The sequence below is a fragment of the Sinohyriopsis cumingii genome, chromosome 18 (genome assembly GCF_028554795.1).
Source record: "Sinohyriopsis cumingii isolate HCF-2022 chromosome 18, ASM2855479v2, whole genome shotgun sequence".
NCBI lineage: Eukaryota > Metazoa > Mollusca > Bivalvia > Unionida > Unionidae > Sinohyriopsis > Sinohyriopsis cumingii.
This window is the reverse complement of record NC_142978.1, coordinates 66,941,973-66,957,138: the sequence shown is the minus strand read 5'-3', so window position 1 is coordinate 66,957,138 and position 15,166 is coordinate 66,941,973. Positions and strand designations below refer to the sequence as shown.

At 35.0% G+C, this 15,166-nt stretch overlaps 1 protein-coding gene and 1 non-coding gene across 2 annotated transcripts in view; both read right to left on the bottom strand.

The window, feature by feature from the left end:
* Nucleotides 1–12,746, bottom strand: part of LOC149776844 (ubiquitin carboxyl-terminal hydrolase 32-like) — a 173,404-nt gene extending 160,658 nt beyond the window's left edge. Inside the window, exon 1 of the mRNA XM_089941578.1 lies at nucleotides 12,588–12,746. Coding sequence (XP_089797704.1) covers nucleotides 12,588–12,645 — 58 coding nt within the window. The 5' untranslated portion in view covers nucleotides 12,646–12,746. The remainder of the gene's footprint in view (nucleotides 1–12,587) is intronic.
* On the bottom strand, nucleotides 4,278–4,351 carry Trnap-ugg (transfer RNA proline (anticodon UGG)). The gene has a single exon. It is a non-coding gene; the product is annotated as a tRNA-Pro (tRNA).
* Nucleotides 12,747–15,166: the final 2,420 nt, after the last annotated feature.

The window sequence follows — 15,166 nt, the reverse complement described above, 5'->3', positions numbered from 1 at the left end:
CTGCTTTTTATATACAATAAATACGTTCATCAGATATTAGGAATTTCCATAAATACTTCAACTGAATTTGAAAACACACACAACCAAATCTGGGAGTGAACTATTCAGTTTCATGGGTAAAAAGTGATCTTAAGCAAAATCTGATGAGTCATTCTCTAAATGACAGAAGAAAAAATAAATAAAAAATGCCCTTTTTTCATTACAATTTAAACTGATGACTATGATTTGGCACTACTATTGCAGAGCAAAAACAGGGAGTACTGATAGCATGTTTGATCATAAAAGCAAATAACTCCACCACTGCAACTTAAATGGTTGTGTTCCAGTGTTCAACAACAGTACAAGTGATCTGAACATTACAATGACAAGTGTACAAGATTTCTGAGCATTACAATGACAAGTGTACAAGTGAGCTGCGCATTACAATGACAACAGTACAAGTGATCTGAGCAACAGTACAAGTGATCTGAGCATTACAATGACAACATTTCAAGTGATCTAAGCATTACAATGACAGCAGTACAACTGATCTGAGCATTACAATGACAAGTAACTTGTATATGAATATCTTAGTGATATGAAGCTGATGTCGGCATGTAGAGATGATTTTGCTTCATAAATAAACACCGCCTGATGGTACTATTTTCCACTGGCAGCCCCAGAATTTTTATTTTAAAAGATGCCAATCAAAAGTTAGAAAATTTTAACTTTTTCTTTACTGGAATTCATCTTGATCACACTTTAGCCACTGGTTTTAAATGAATAATACATTTCAGATTCTCTAATGTATGTACATCATCAAAGTTCTGACAAGTGAGCAGACAGCTACTCTATTATAATAGTGATGTATTATTAACTTAATTATATCATTTTTAACAAGCTGTGTGGATAGTTGACAATACATATTGATAATGACTGACCCTCATATTGTGTGCATTTCAAAATGCCAAAAATGAACATAGGGCCCAAGATTCATTTGCCAAGATAAGTTTTTAGTTGAGTGGTCTAACTTGAAACAAAAATGACTTTTTTTAGTTTTCATGAACCCAGACACATTTTTGACATTCTATTTCATGTTTCTTTTATTGAAAAGGGAAAATACTTTTTAATAGTGTTCAGTTTTCAGTCTTGGTCTACTTGGTTAATATGCTGTACAAGATTCTTGTCAATTATAAGAGAACAAAAGTTTAGCTTTCATGTGAAACTAACTGAAACGTGACATGATTATGCAGCACTTTTATTCCAGTAACACCTGTAATACAGAATTATCAGAATGAGATCTAACTAAATATGCATTATGGTTGATGAATAAATAGATACATCTTAATAATTTAAGTTAGAAATGCCTGAACTCCCATTTAAAGAGAAGCTGATCCCAACTGGTTGTAGAGATGTAACTGGTGTATCCAGTAAAGATTACTATCTTTCCAATTGATGTTACTAGACAACTCTGGATCAGATAGTATTATTTCATTTATCTAATACTGAACACTATTTACCTGTATAGTGTGGTCAAAACAGTCACTGCAATCATGTTCATGTTACAGTTACAAACTTCAGGTCATATCAATATTCAAGGCATCAGAGGAAGAACTGGTCAAGTTCAACTCTTCTTCAGATATAGGTAATAACGTACATTAGTTGGGCATACCAGAAATAAAGTTGCCTTCAAGTAAGTCTGGTAATTTTCTCCACAAAGATTACTATGACAAGCCTGTTTGCAAAGAAGAAAGCACAAGGTCCAGACCCTAGTGTACATGTCAAAATTGGTTCAGTTACCAAAGGAATGATGGATCTTGAATAAAAAATTTGATTTTGTGTATTTTAATGTCACTTTGAACACAATATTGGCTATATCATACCAAGAAAATGGGGGCTAAGTGCCTTTCTAAAGGACATCAAGGCAGCTGACCTGGGCTGACCTGAGCAGGTATATACCTTCAACCTTTGGATTACGAGTCCAATGGTCTAGTGAGCCATCATATCTCGCTGAATCAGAAATTCAATCAATATGGATTCAGATCACCCGAGAATGTCAAACCTTATTTGGGGCCATAAGTGGCCGAGTGGTCTACAGTGCTCTCCGTTATGGATCACTGCTATCTCACCTCTGTCTGTGTGGGTTCGAGTCTCGGATTCAGCCAATGTGGGTATGTGAGAAAGCTTGCCAGTAGCGTCTCCTGGGTCAGTGGTTCTTTCCGGGGTTTTCCAGGGTTCTTCCTCCACCATTAATACTGGCCGCCATGTATAACCTATCGTGTGCTGAAAAATGTCATTAAACCCTACAACAACAACATCAAACCTTATTTAGTGAGTTGCATGTACAAATATCAATCTTCAAAAGTTGACTGGAATGAACATTTTCAATTTCAAACAGAGAAATGTATAAATTTAGTAAACGAGTATTACAAATCAGGTGACATAAATAGGGACCTCCTAAATGAACAAATATAAAAACATTGGTTGGATTTTGTGCAACCTTTTGAGATTCTGCACAACCACAAGAATAATATAAAATTCAACAATGCATTTATCATATACCATATATACTCGCGTATAAGCCAAAAAATTTAGGAAAAGAATAAGGCCTGGAAGAAGGGGGGTCAGCTTATCTGCGGGCCAAGGTCCAAGTCTGAAATTTTTAACGCTTTTCTCCCCTCAATTTCCAGTATTTATTGTTTCTGTTGATCATCGAAGATGAGATCACATGCCTAATGATGCCACATGGCTTATAAGATTTGTGCTGTTGTGAAGTGAAACAAATATTTTTTTCTAACTTAAGTGGTAGGAAAATGAATGAAAAACATGTTTTAACTCGTACTTGATGTCTATTTGACAGATGTCCATCCACCAGAAAATGCAGCCAAACGTGTTATTTGAGCCACGGTGGTACGTGTATTTTCCAAAAGAACCGCCATATTAGTAATCTCCAGTCAAGTATTTAACCCTCAGCTAATCAGTAATCATTAAACTCTACAGTATCGTACAAAAGCACGCTAGTTTATTTCAGTGTAAGTATGAAAAGAATCTGCGTAAAAAAATAAAAGAATTATGATAATGAAGGTTTATACGACAAACATTTTGATCGAGAGTAGAAATACATGTACGATAGTCTTAAAGGAACAATAGCGAGAGGCTCCGTAGGGGTTTGTTGCGCGCATACTTAGGAAGGGTAAATAACAGGTCAATATACGAGTCAGCGTGAATAATTGTAAAACAATATAATTTGTGGGATTTCTTTGACAGGTGTTTTAGAAGTAATTGGCAGCCACAGTTTATATACTACTGTTGTTTGCAAAGCAAAGTGGTTTGTTAGCGGTAGAGTGTTGTACAATAGCTACCATATGCTTAATCTGTGGTAAATGCCTCGGGGATAACAGGTTTGTTTTGTTGCACAATGCCAATGACTTTACTAATACATGCCGACTCTCAGATGTATTGTTTAATGAGATTAGGTAGTGGACATGGTTTCTGCTCAAAGTAATAAACTGTCACAATACTTGAATAATGTCCACGCTGAAACCAACCATATTTTGATCAATTGAAGTAAGACCGATGAAGTAAAAAAGGCCGCAAAGAAAATTAAAACAACAGTGGCTGTGATACCAGGAGGTTTAACATCAGTGTTACAACCTCTTGATGTCTGCCTTAACAAACCTTTTAAGGACAAGTTACGAAAGATGTGGGCAGAATGAGTTTGTTCAAGAGCTGTGAAAATGACAAAAGGCGGGAATTTAATGAGGCCGGACATCGATTTGGTCGCCAAGTGGGTAAAAGAAGTGTGGGACTCAATTCCGTCGGAAATGATTGCAAAATCATTCAGGAAGTGCTGTATCAGCAATGCCATGGATGGAACAGAGGATGATGCTATATTTCAATCCGACAATGACGAGGAGAGCGAGAAGGAGAACGACACACTATCGGATGATCATGATGACAATGACGATGTATATGATGAAAGCAACCCCGTAACAGAAGCCGAGTTTTGTGAACTGTATGGCGAGTCTAATACAGAGCCAGATTTTGAAGGATTTGTGTGTGTGTGTGATTTGGATTTTTAACTTAGCTTTATAAAAAAATTGGACATCGCTACGATGTCTGGAGTGTGGCAGTTTAAAGTGATGTCTGACACTGGGGCATCATGCCGCAGACATGTAGCATCATGTCCCACCCAGTCACATTATCCTGACACCAGGCCAACCCGTCCTAATACTAACCTCTTAATGCTGAGTGCCTAGCGATGCAGCTGTTAGTACCATTTTTGTAAGTCTTTGGTCTTACTTGGCTGGGGTTCGAACCCACGACCTCCCGCTTCCAAGGCGGACGCTCTAACCATTAAGCCACCAGAGCAGTTGTAGCCAATTTTGATGTAGTTGTAATTGTATCTTACAGTAAAAGTACCCTAGAGTACTTTCTTGTTTAATATGATCTTTATAAACAGGTAATTTAAGCAAAGTTGATACCACATTTGCAATCTACACAACAGGACTCTGCATAATTAAAAGTATTATAACTTTACCATTTACGCATTCAAATACAAAACCTGTATACATCCATAATGGTCCAAGTTGTTTTACAGTGCCTGGTAAATGCAGTATCTGATGTAAATTTGCTCATGTGCTTTTCACCATACAGTACAGAGCATTAGCAAAAGAATTTTATAAGTTAATATTTTCTAAACACCATTTTAAAACTTAATACTTAAAAGAAGACTGTTTCAAGACGTGTACTTTTGTACATACATCTACTTCAGAAACAATTAAAATTTCTTCCATATATTGCAGATTTATTTTATATATAATCTCCTTTCTAATTTAACTTCAACAATTTTATCATCACAAACAGCTTTTTTGTCTAAGTATGCTTAAGCAAACTTGTTGCTCATTCATGCAACCTTGCACAAGCTTGTTGTTTGTCCTCACAAGCTTGCACTAGCTTGTTGTTAATCCTTGCAAGCTTGTGCCAGCTTGTATATATTTAGGATTGTGCAAGCTTGCAAGAATCTTATGCAAGCATGCAATGTTTCTTTTATCTCATTTGTGAAAGCTTGACATTTTTTTCAATGCAGACTTGCACAAGCTTGCCGCAAGGTTCGAAATACTAGTTTGCATGTTAATAACTTGTGACAAGCTTGCATGAAAAGCTTGTGATTTCAGTTTATGATATAACGATCAGTGTTAGACATCACTATAAACTGCCACACTGCAGACAATGTAGCGATATGACTGGAAATTTTTTAAAGCTTGGGTAAATCTGAAGCACGAAATAAATCAACGATCATAATGTCTGCTAAATTCTTAATGAACAATATTAAGACAACTTAATTTTTAAACATTTTGCCAACTTAAGCAAACAAATCCCCAATGAAACATAATTAAAGCTTGCTGACTTACTTCTGACAACTTGCTTCAGAAGCCACCATCTTTTCCAGTTTCGTCAAATTATAATTTCATGGCACTCAAACAAATATTTTATCAAAAAGTAATCCAATGAAGTCATAACTGATCCGTTATCCCTCTAACTATTATAAACATTTAAAAAAATAATCTCAAAACACTCTAACCTCAGTTCAATTATTCACACCTAAGCATAACAGTGACCAGTTAGTTCCAACCAGTTCATATTGATTGTACATAGTTATGATGTTATTGGCCGATATGGTGTAAGCAGCAGTCAATAATTGGCACATGCAGTAAATTCGTTATGGACATTACACATTTATGAGGAAATTATGCCATAACCAATTATTAAGACAGATGCTCGGAACCAAATCAACACGCTTCACAAAAATGCACAGGTTCCATGCATCTGAAATGGTTCAAAATGAAATGCTATGAAATCCAAAGGGTACATGTCTAATGAGAACCCTGATCTAGATTAAACCATTTTATATCGTCCTTTTATTACCCTTTTGCTGTCACAGTGATGTGAGCTTTGGATCTTTCTGCACTGTAAGCAGTATTCACAAGTTATTTAAGTGCAAATTAACAAGGTACATGCAGAGGTTTACAGCACATTAGAAATCTTCTTGTTCCATCTGGCTATTAAATATTTTGGCAACCTTTCACCCCAACCAAACTAGTGTTGGTGGAGATTCAATCAATCTATTACCATAATTCAAACTTTAACATATCAGCATATAGTACATGTACATACATACACAAACTATCAAACAATCCTATTACTCCCAAAGGTGCGAGACATAAGAAAGCTTGTCAGACATTCTGGAGTGATGTGTGTCACCTTGGTCACTTGAACCAAAACTGACAAAAAAAGTGACTAGAACTGAGTGTTTTCTTCTTACACACTCATCTGCTGATGTCCGCAATTGATTCACACCCTCTTATGTCTGAGCAGTTGTTCACTGATTTGAGACTCTAAAAGCACTTTGGCTAGGTTTACACATATATTAAACAGGGCCAATATGATACAAGTCTGCTGCATATCGACATGATTCACAGCACACAGACAATAATATAAAACATTATTGATACACATATCAACTTCATGGTCTTTTAACAATTAGAAGCTCTCTCAGTGGTTGGTGCCATTTTATATGTATTAACAGACTAGGTGCATTTCTAGCATGCAGAATATAAACAGACACAGTGTTATGTATATTCGATTTGCTTGTATCTGATTTAATTTTATTTCAATTTAAATTTTGGTCAGTTTTAGATTTTCTATTTTTCATTACATGATATTGTAAAGTAAATTTATTCACTAGAGATGATACTTTTTTTCAGAAAATAGTTTGACCTTGACGGACAGTTTATAAATACCAGGTGTTGATCTAAATCCTGACCTTGTTTCAGAATTTGTAGCAACCATTGTAAACAAGTTCTATTTTATTTTAAAATGATTGGTTGTTTTCGAGGTCATAATGGGACTTTGTCTTTTTTATTTCTTTGAGTAAAATGATTGGTTTTCGTCAGGGTCACACTGGGTAAAACGTGATCTATAACAAGTACTTGCCTTCTATACCCCTCGAGAAGATGATCACGGGACCCTTGTTTACATTAAGAATACTATATAACCCATGTTTTGGGGAATTAATTTCAGTAGAAGCTGGGCTGTTAACACATTAAGCCCTGGAGGTTTTTGTCGTTTTCACCTGAAATTCAAATGGGAAACACATTTTGAAAGCTATTTCTGAATACATCATAAAACACCAACTTCCAGGTGATCTTCCAATAACATACTCCCAAGCTGTGTTAGAAACATCATTTTTCATTGGCTATTTGGCTTGTGCATGAGCAGAAGGGCAAAAATTGGAGTTCTTTTCTTCTTTTTTTGGCTTAATGGACCCATTATTTTCATATTGAGACCACTCTTTATTCCAAATACCCATCTTATCCTACTTTTTGCAAAGGTTCATCTGTCTGTTTGCAGTTCATACTGGTCTGCCTTAGATTTGAGACCAAAAAGTCTAAAATCTGGACACAAAATCTGGATTCCGACAACGGGTGAATTTTGGGTGGAAAAAAATTGGGTCCAAAAAATTAGGTTTTCCCCTCTGTATTTTGTAGTGCAACTAGATATTCCAGATTATTTGGTATCAGTGTAGAGCTACATCTGTCTACCTTTCTATAATACCACCCACTTCAGTGTATCATACATGATCTTGATGCTACTGAGCTCGGCAGTAGGCTACTACCTCCTGCCACATAAACTCGTCACCAGGGGTTAATGTGTTAAACTGTTAGTTGCGTGTTGTGCTGTTTGGAGTTATTTCAAATTACTTGAATTCAAAGGGATTAATTCTGTTATTTTTCTGGAAAATACGTGTGCTCATGTAATATTCTGAAACAAGGACAGTTTTTTTTTTTTAATTTGTTCAGCTATCAGAAACCGGAATGATACTTCTTGTTTCTACAAGGAACTGTAGATTTAACACCACAGATTGCAGCATACATCATCGTCTCCCATCTTGGATTCTTCATCGGGATTCGAACATGAAATCAGGAGAACATTTTGTTATTAGGACTACTAAAATTTTATTCTTGGATTACTGTTGGATTTGATTCTATAAAACCTAAGTTTATATTTTTTCATTTTTACAGAATTTTCCAGGGAAATAAATTTTTTTATTTTTCTTCTCCAAAGCTTATTGTTTTCACTCTTTCTTGTGTTATTTTATTCAAGCCTAAACAAGTGACATAAGAATAGACTTATCACCTGCTCATATGCCATTCTCATCCTTGACAAGATAAAAAAAAAACAAATACTTCGAAACAGACATCCTGTTAAGTGTGAGTGACTGTTATACAACCTTTTAGGTCATTTCAAGACTCACTGTAATAATTCAAATCCCATAGTAAACCTATGCAAACACCATGATATTAAAAATTGAACAACTTTATATTTGTGAGTGCTCATGATCGAACCTATACATGTATGGGTCAGTATATATGGATCCTGCATGACAACTTCTGTGTTGAGAAAACCATTTGAGTTGTGGCATTTTCTGGATCTACATGTGTCTGAAACATGTGCTTTCAATTCTGCACCTAAGAATAATGTTCTAATTTCAGTCATGAGTGCTCCAAACTCAAGTCTGTTAAAGGACTAAAATTCCACCAATAAAAACAATGTCTCTAATTTTTTTCAGTTACAACTAGGACAAGCTCTCTAAAGATTCGTCATATTAAAATATAACTTTCATTATCAACCAATCTTGGCCAGCCAAACCCATATATACTCTCTTTATGTTCACCCATTTACAGACAGGTTCCCTTTATCATACCATTAGTACCATGAGTCCTTCAAAAGCTCCATTTGACTAGGTACAGGACTCCTCTTGGTAATCATGCCCTTTGTTTTGCACTGCTTTTGAAACATTTTTTTAAAACCAATTTCATGTCTTTACTTAAATTGTGAAGTCATTGGTGTTATCTTTGATGAGAAGAAACATTGCAATTTCCTTGTGCAAGGAAAATCTTAGCTAGAACAAGTCCAAGCATGATGGCATAGAGTAACAATCAAATCCTTCACAATGTACTTCCTATAGATGGAAAAGAACTGCTGCAGGAAAAGACACTTCTTTCTGTCAGTGAAAAAGGAAATTACTGATTATACCACTTTCCCTTCTACAAATTACCATAACTTGTGTGGTTTGGTATATGTTGCCTTGCTGATTCTGTGCAAACACTTTTTTTGTGTCCTATTAGCACATTCAATCATTGATTACATATATCAGTGACACTCCACACTTGTTCCCCATGTAGGAATTGTGTACTTTAAAGATCATGTAATAACCACTTTTGTTCAACATTTCTCATTGTAGGTATTAAGATTGAGTTTGTATGTCAATACTTTTGGTATGTCACGCAGTGAATAAGCTACTATTAGTTCTAATTGGTGGGCATTGTTTTACTCAGGACTTAACACCAATTAGAACTGAATATAACGTTTCACTGCGTGTAGCCCTCATAATCGATACAAGTAGACAAGATCTAAAGCAACAGCAACACTTAGCATAAAATGAGTTATTCACTGATCAGTAAAGTACTTATATCATACATGAAAAACAAGTCTGGAATGTCTTCTTTATGATAAGATATATATTATTTGTGGCTGAGCATGATTAAAAGATAAAATAATCAGCATGAAATTGGTGAAGGGTGGGAGATGCAATAAAATCTGAGTACATGTATGTCTGGAAACATTCCAAACTGTCATTAATGAGAATCCCTGACAAGATCTAAAGATACGAGTTAACTATTCCTGGACTTTCAGGTTCATAGTTTTCTGTAAAATATACTACCTGCTGCTTGTAAATAATTTCAGGAAATGTCTACCAGGTACCCATCAATCCTAATGATCAGTTACCCGGGGTACCCAATCAAAGAGAAATTATACTAAATGTGAACCTGAACTGCTCTGATATAGGTTCATACATGCCAACCCCCGGAGAGGTATAAGCATAATTATTACTAATATGAGTGGCAAAAAGAGTGCAATCTGGGCATAAAAAGATTAATCTATATATTACATGGCATAATTACTGATGACCATATGAAAAAGCATAAACATAATTATTAATATTATCAGTGGCAAAAAAGCACACTCTATATTAAAGGTGTACAGATGTCACTTTTTGCCAATTATGCAGATACCACATTATTAAAATTGCTGATACTGATTATGAGACTGATTATTTCACTATTACTTGTTTTATAATAATGTCTGGTTCAGAAACAAACCTATCAGTGTAATGCAAGCAGGTATTTTGCCATGTGAGTTGTTTATGTGGCAAGTGAATTTGAACTTCTATCCAAAAACAAACAGAAACCAGATAAGAAGTACATTGCTTTTTATAGAAAACAACGATCACATAAACATAAAACTTGAAAAACTTTAAAACTAACACTGATAAAACTTATGGTTTGCCAAATCAAGATATAAATGGATGAAAATGTACTAAGCTAGTCTTTCAACTTACGTTCAATGATGCAGGTAGCCATTACTAGATTTTAATAAATGTCTAAAAAAAATGTTAATAACGATAGCCCAATAATAATTAAAGTTAATAATATGCACGCATTAAGACTAAAGTTAGTTGTCACTGTATGGTGGCTGCAGCTAATACTGAAAGCCTAGTTGAGGTAGGTTGTATTTAAGCAACAGTAACATTTCTCCCTTCTCACCAAGTAACGATCCATGACGATCCCAAAAAATCTGGCCTGCACCACTAAACATCTGCTCAAACAGAACAGTTGAAGCTGGTGCAGACAAACAGCATCTAGCTAATTTGGTCAAGTAGGGCAACTGAAACCTGTGAGCGCTCCACCAGCCGACTATGTCTTCTTCTCATGGCAACAGAGGGCTGGCCAGATACAATTCAAGCACTGCATCTACATCATCTACATTGGTTATTTCGTTGATAGTACCGACAGGTTCATCACAAGCCACAGAAAACAAATCCCAGATACACAACATTAACGGTCCAGTGGCATTTGTTTCAGTTTCAGTTTTTCTTTTTTTGGTTGGGATTCCTCCTGCTTGTCAGCTGATGCAACTACAAGTATGGTGCATTCTGCTCAAAGCCATTACTTTGATACTGATGTCTGGCTATCACTTACTTCCTTGGTAATGTCCGCGAATGGGCCTAACATGTCCACAATATTGTCAATCAAGACCAACTGTTGTACTGTTAGGCTAGGCAGGTCATAGAGATTAGTGTATGCCCCCAAGACTTGTTTTTGTTCATATAACAAAATCAACATATTGTATGTAGAATTCCAGCGTGTTTGACATCCTGGACGAGTTTCTTATGGGCAACGCCAAATTTTTCATGCTGCTATTGTACCAGGATGGAGCGCCAGAACTTGCTGACTATGGATCGCGAAATCACCAAAACATCTTTGACAGCTCATTGAGACAGAATGCCATCACTGACAATGAGCTGCAATGTATGTGCAAAACAGCTGATGCTGTTGATTTCAGCCGGGTACATTGTTATAACCATGTTTGCACCTCTGTCATGCAGAAGAACATGGATATGAGTTTTGGGAATGTTGTATTACTCGCATAATTTGTCCAGTTTGCTTGCCAAATATTTTCCTGTGTGTGATTCATTGAGAGGCATTGCTACTAAAAATCACCGGTTTCCGCTGAAAGTCTTCCATCAGCCAGTGTGCCGTTAGTATTAGAGTTCCCAAACAAAAAGGGAACAGATTTTGTCAACTTGTTTTATGAGTCAACTTATTTTCTGCACTCTTGAAATGTTTATAGAGATACTGCAGTGATCTACAGAAATCACATGTACTTGAAATATTGTCAAAATCAAACTCTACAAATGCTTTGATTGCATTCATGATTTATATTCACATCATCACCAAATTAATTTAAACATGGTGACAACAAAATAGGACATAGTTTATTTGCCAATCAATCACAGGTGCTTATATACACTCAATAAAACATGGTATCTATGAAGTACGGGTGAGTAACATGTGGAGGGGCAGTCCTTTCTATAATACAATTAAAAGAATATAAACTGTTAATTAGCCACAGGTCTTATCTTTAGCTATTCTGCAGAATGACCATGACTGACCAGAATATAAAAAGGGAGAATGTCATGTGGTTAAATGGGGTACATCAACAGGGACACGTTACATAGAGCAACGATGCCTCCTTTGAGAACTCTCCGCGTATTTGACCCGGAAGCTCGGGTCCCTGAGAACCCTGATTATCATTAATCACTTTTCTTACGTGAGACATATTGCAATATTCTAAGCCTGTGATATGTAACAGCACGTAAGATATGTTAAACTTTAAAAAAAAGGGCATGACGCGTATCATAACAGCTGGCTCATTAAAGAAATACAGAGGAACTTCATTTATTTTTTTTAAATCATTGTTTACCTGGTACTAAACTACACAAGAATTTCATATACAACTGTTTAATTTTCTGTCATTATCTGCAATGACTAAGTTCTAAACATATGTAGTACTAAATTACGTAAATAATGATAAATTGGTATAACTGTCAAAATGGGATACGTAGAGACAGACATTTTCATATTCACCCAATTTCCGATAATATGTAAACAAGACGTGTATTGATTTAACAGAAACCTTACCTCTCTTCAAAGCATCCTCGTATGAGATATACGATAATTTAGAATCTTTTCCTCCCATTTCCTCAAGTATACTTGAGTAGAATTTAGTCAGTTGCGTAAGAATGATCAGCAACCAGAGCAAAATTATTCCTGCTGTCAACCATTTTTGATCACGCGACTTCGAATACCTCTAGCGAGATCGATGTCAACGAGAAGCTTTCATCGGACCCTGGGAAAGTTGCATCTCAGAATACATGACCAGTTGTTGTTTGTTTTTTCTGTTTTTTTTTTTACAAATGTCACACACGTTACACACATAATTTTAGTTCGAACGAGAAACATTTAATTCATTCGTTTTTTTGTGTCATTTAATACTTTGAGTTCTAAAAATAACAGAAAATTTTCGCTATGTTGTGTTCCCGTGGCAGTCATACATAATGCTTTTCTCCTATGATAGGTCAGAAGGGCTAAAAATGTTGGTATTGACGTGGAGTGATAAATCAAAAATGTCAACTTTCCTGCAGGATTATTATATATAAAGTATGTTACGTTTAGGCTCTTTATAAACTCAACAAGAAAAGAGTGAAGACAACAAGCTCTGTAAAATTTAAGAAATAAATTATTTCCCTAAAAAAGGTAAAAATGGTGAAACAAATTTACGGTTTTAGAATTGAATCCAAAAATAATGCAAGAATTAAAAATTATTAGTCCTAGTAATAAAACGTTCTAACGAATCCCAACGAAAAATCCAAAATGGAAGACGATGATGTATGCTATAGCCAGTGTAGTACTGATGTGTCTACAGTTATTTGTTGTACCACAGAAAATAATATTCCAGTGATTGAATTCTGAATAAAATTTCAATAAATGTCTTTGTCCATTAATTCTGTATGAGCACTAACCAGTAATATTCCTAGGGAAAAGAATTAATCTCTTAGAATCCAAATAATTTGAAGAAAATTTAAATGTAACTCCAGCTGGTTAGAACAGAGAAAAAAAACACCTTTCTCTGTCAAAGGTAAAAAGCCAATGAACTGACTGGTTCAATTCAAGAAAACGATTATACAGTCTAAGTAAGACGCAAAATAGATACCTCTATGGGAGTCACATTATCACTTTCTAGAAGCAGATTGAAGCTTCAAATGTTTAACATCATGTACTCCTAGTCAGCCACGATTTCACTCTTATCAATCTCGCATTAGAAATGAATATTAAAAAAAGTTGTTTACTTGATTCTCAATCAAGGTCAGGAACTAGGTCTTTTAGAGACAAAGTTCTGTTTTTAGGTGTTTACAACAAAACAGACAGGTCAAACTAATTTCTGGAAAATGTCAAATTGCAGCAAATAAAATTACATTAACATGTATTGGAATTAAAAAAATTATAACTATCAAACAAACAATTAAATTAAATCAAATATAAATTAAATCAAATATACATAGCAAGTATAAGTGCTATTAGGCAGTGCTATTTTTAATAAATGAGAAATCCAGTGTACATGTATTTAGAAATAAAACTGGATAATGTTAAAAATCATTTAGATAAATTATACTCTACGAAACATCATTTTAATGATTAGATTTTTAGATTTTATGTCTGGTGCAAAATCAGCATGAAATAAACTATAGATGCCTATTTAACAAATTATAAAGAAAAGAAAATAATTAAAAAATTGATTTAAAAAGCTACAAATGATTCTTACTGTTAAGTAACTTTAAAATAAACCAGATAATGTGTAATGAAACCCATAATGTCTGTAACATTGATGAAACCCATCTATCAAATGAACAGTTGCCTCCAACAAGTGTCTGCTCAGAAGATTTCAAACACCAGATGTGTACTTCTTCATGGCCATCAAACATGACCTACACTGGAGGTGGAAATGTGACTGGCAATTTCATACCAACATATTGCGTGTTCTAAGGCAAAAGATGGAATGGTACATTCCTTGGTGCAACCCATTTGGATCTAAAGGAAAGTAACAAGTCTGGATGATCAAACTGAGTCCTTTTTCAGAACTATCTGATGATATATATTCCTAAGTCTGTAACCATCAATTTCGCTCCAAAGTTGATCCATTTATAATTTTCTTAATGGTCACAAGTCACATATATATGTTACATTACTTGAAAAAGCCCAAAAACAAATAATAATATTCATTATTCTCTCTCTCTACCCCCAATTCCCCACTTCAGCCTTAGGACTGTTGTTATTATGGCCCCCTAAATGGAACCATCTCTTTAAAACTTAAATTAATGCTAAGATATTAGTTGATTTTTACTAATGTTAACAATGCTATGTCACGTTTTGCTGAATACCAGTTGCACATGATAGATGGAATAAAGCAGTGTGTCATTAAAATCAACAAATCAAGTTTATTCACAAATTTTGGCAACATCCTTACTGTAACCGCCATTAGAAAATTATTGGAATTATATGTTGACCTTTTACATTGCACTGATGTCAGTGATCTGTAAAAGAAAGTACCTTAACCACTCAGCTACTCATTTTGATTTCCAAACACTGAACTATGTACCAGATGTTTAAAAATCATCAGTCTCAATACTGTTTTGAGCTCTATGTATGATTTCAGGCACGAT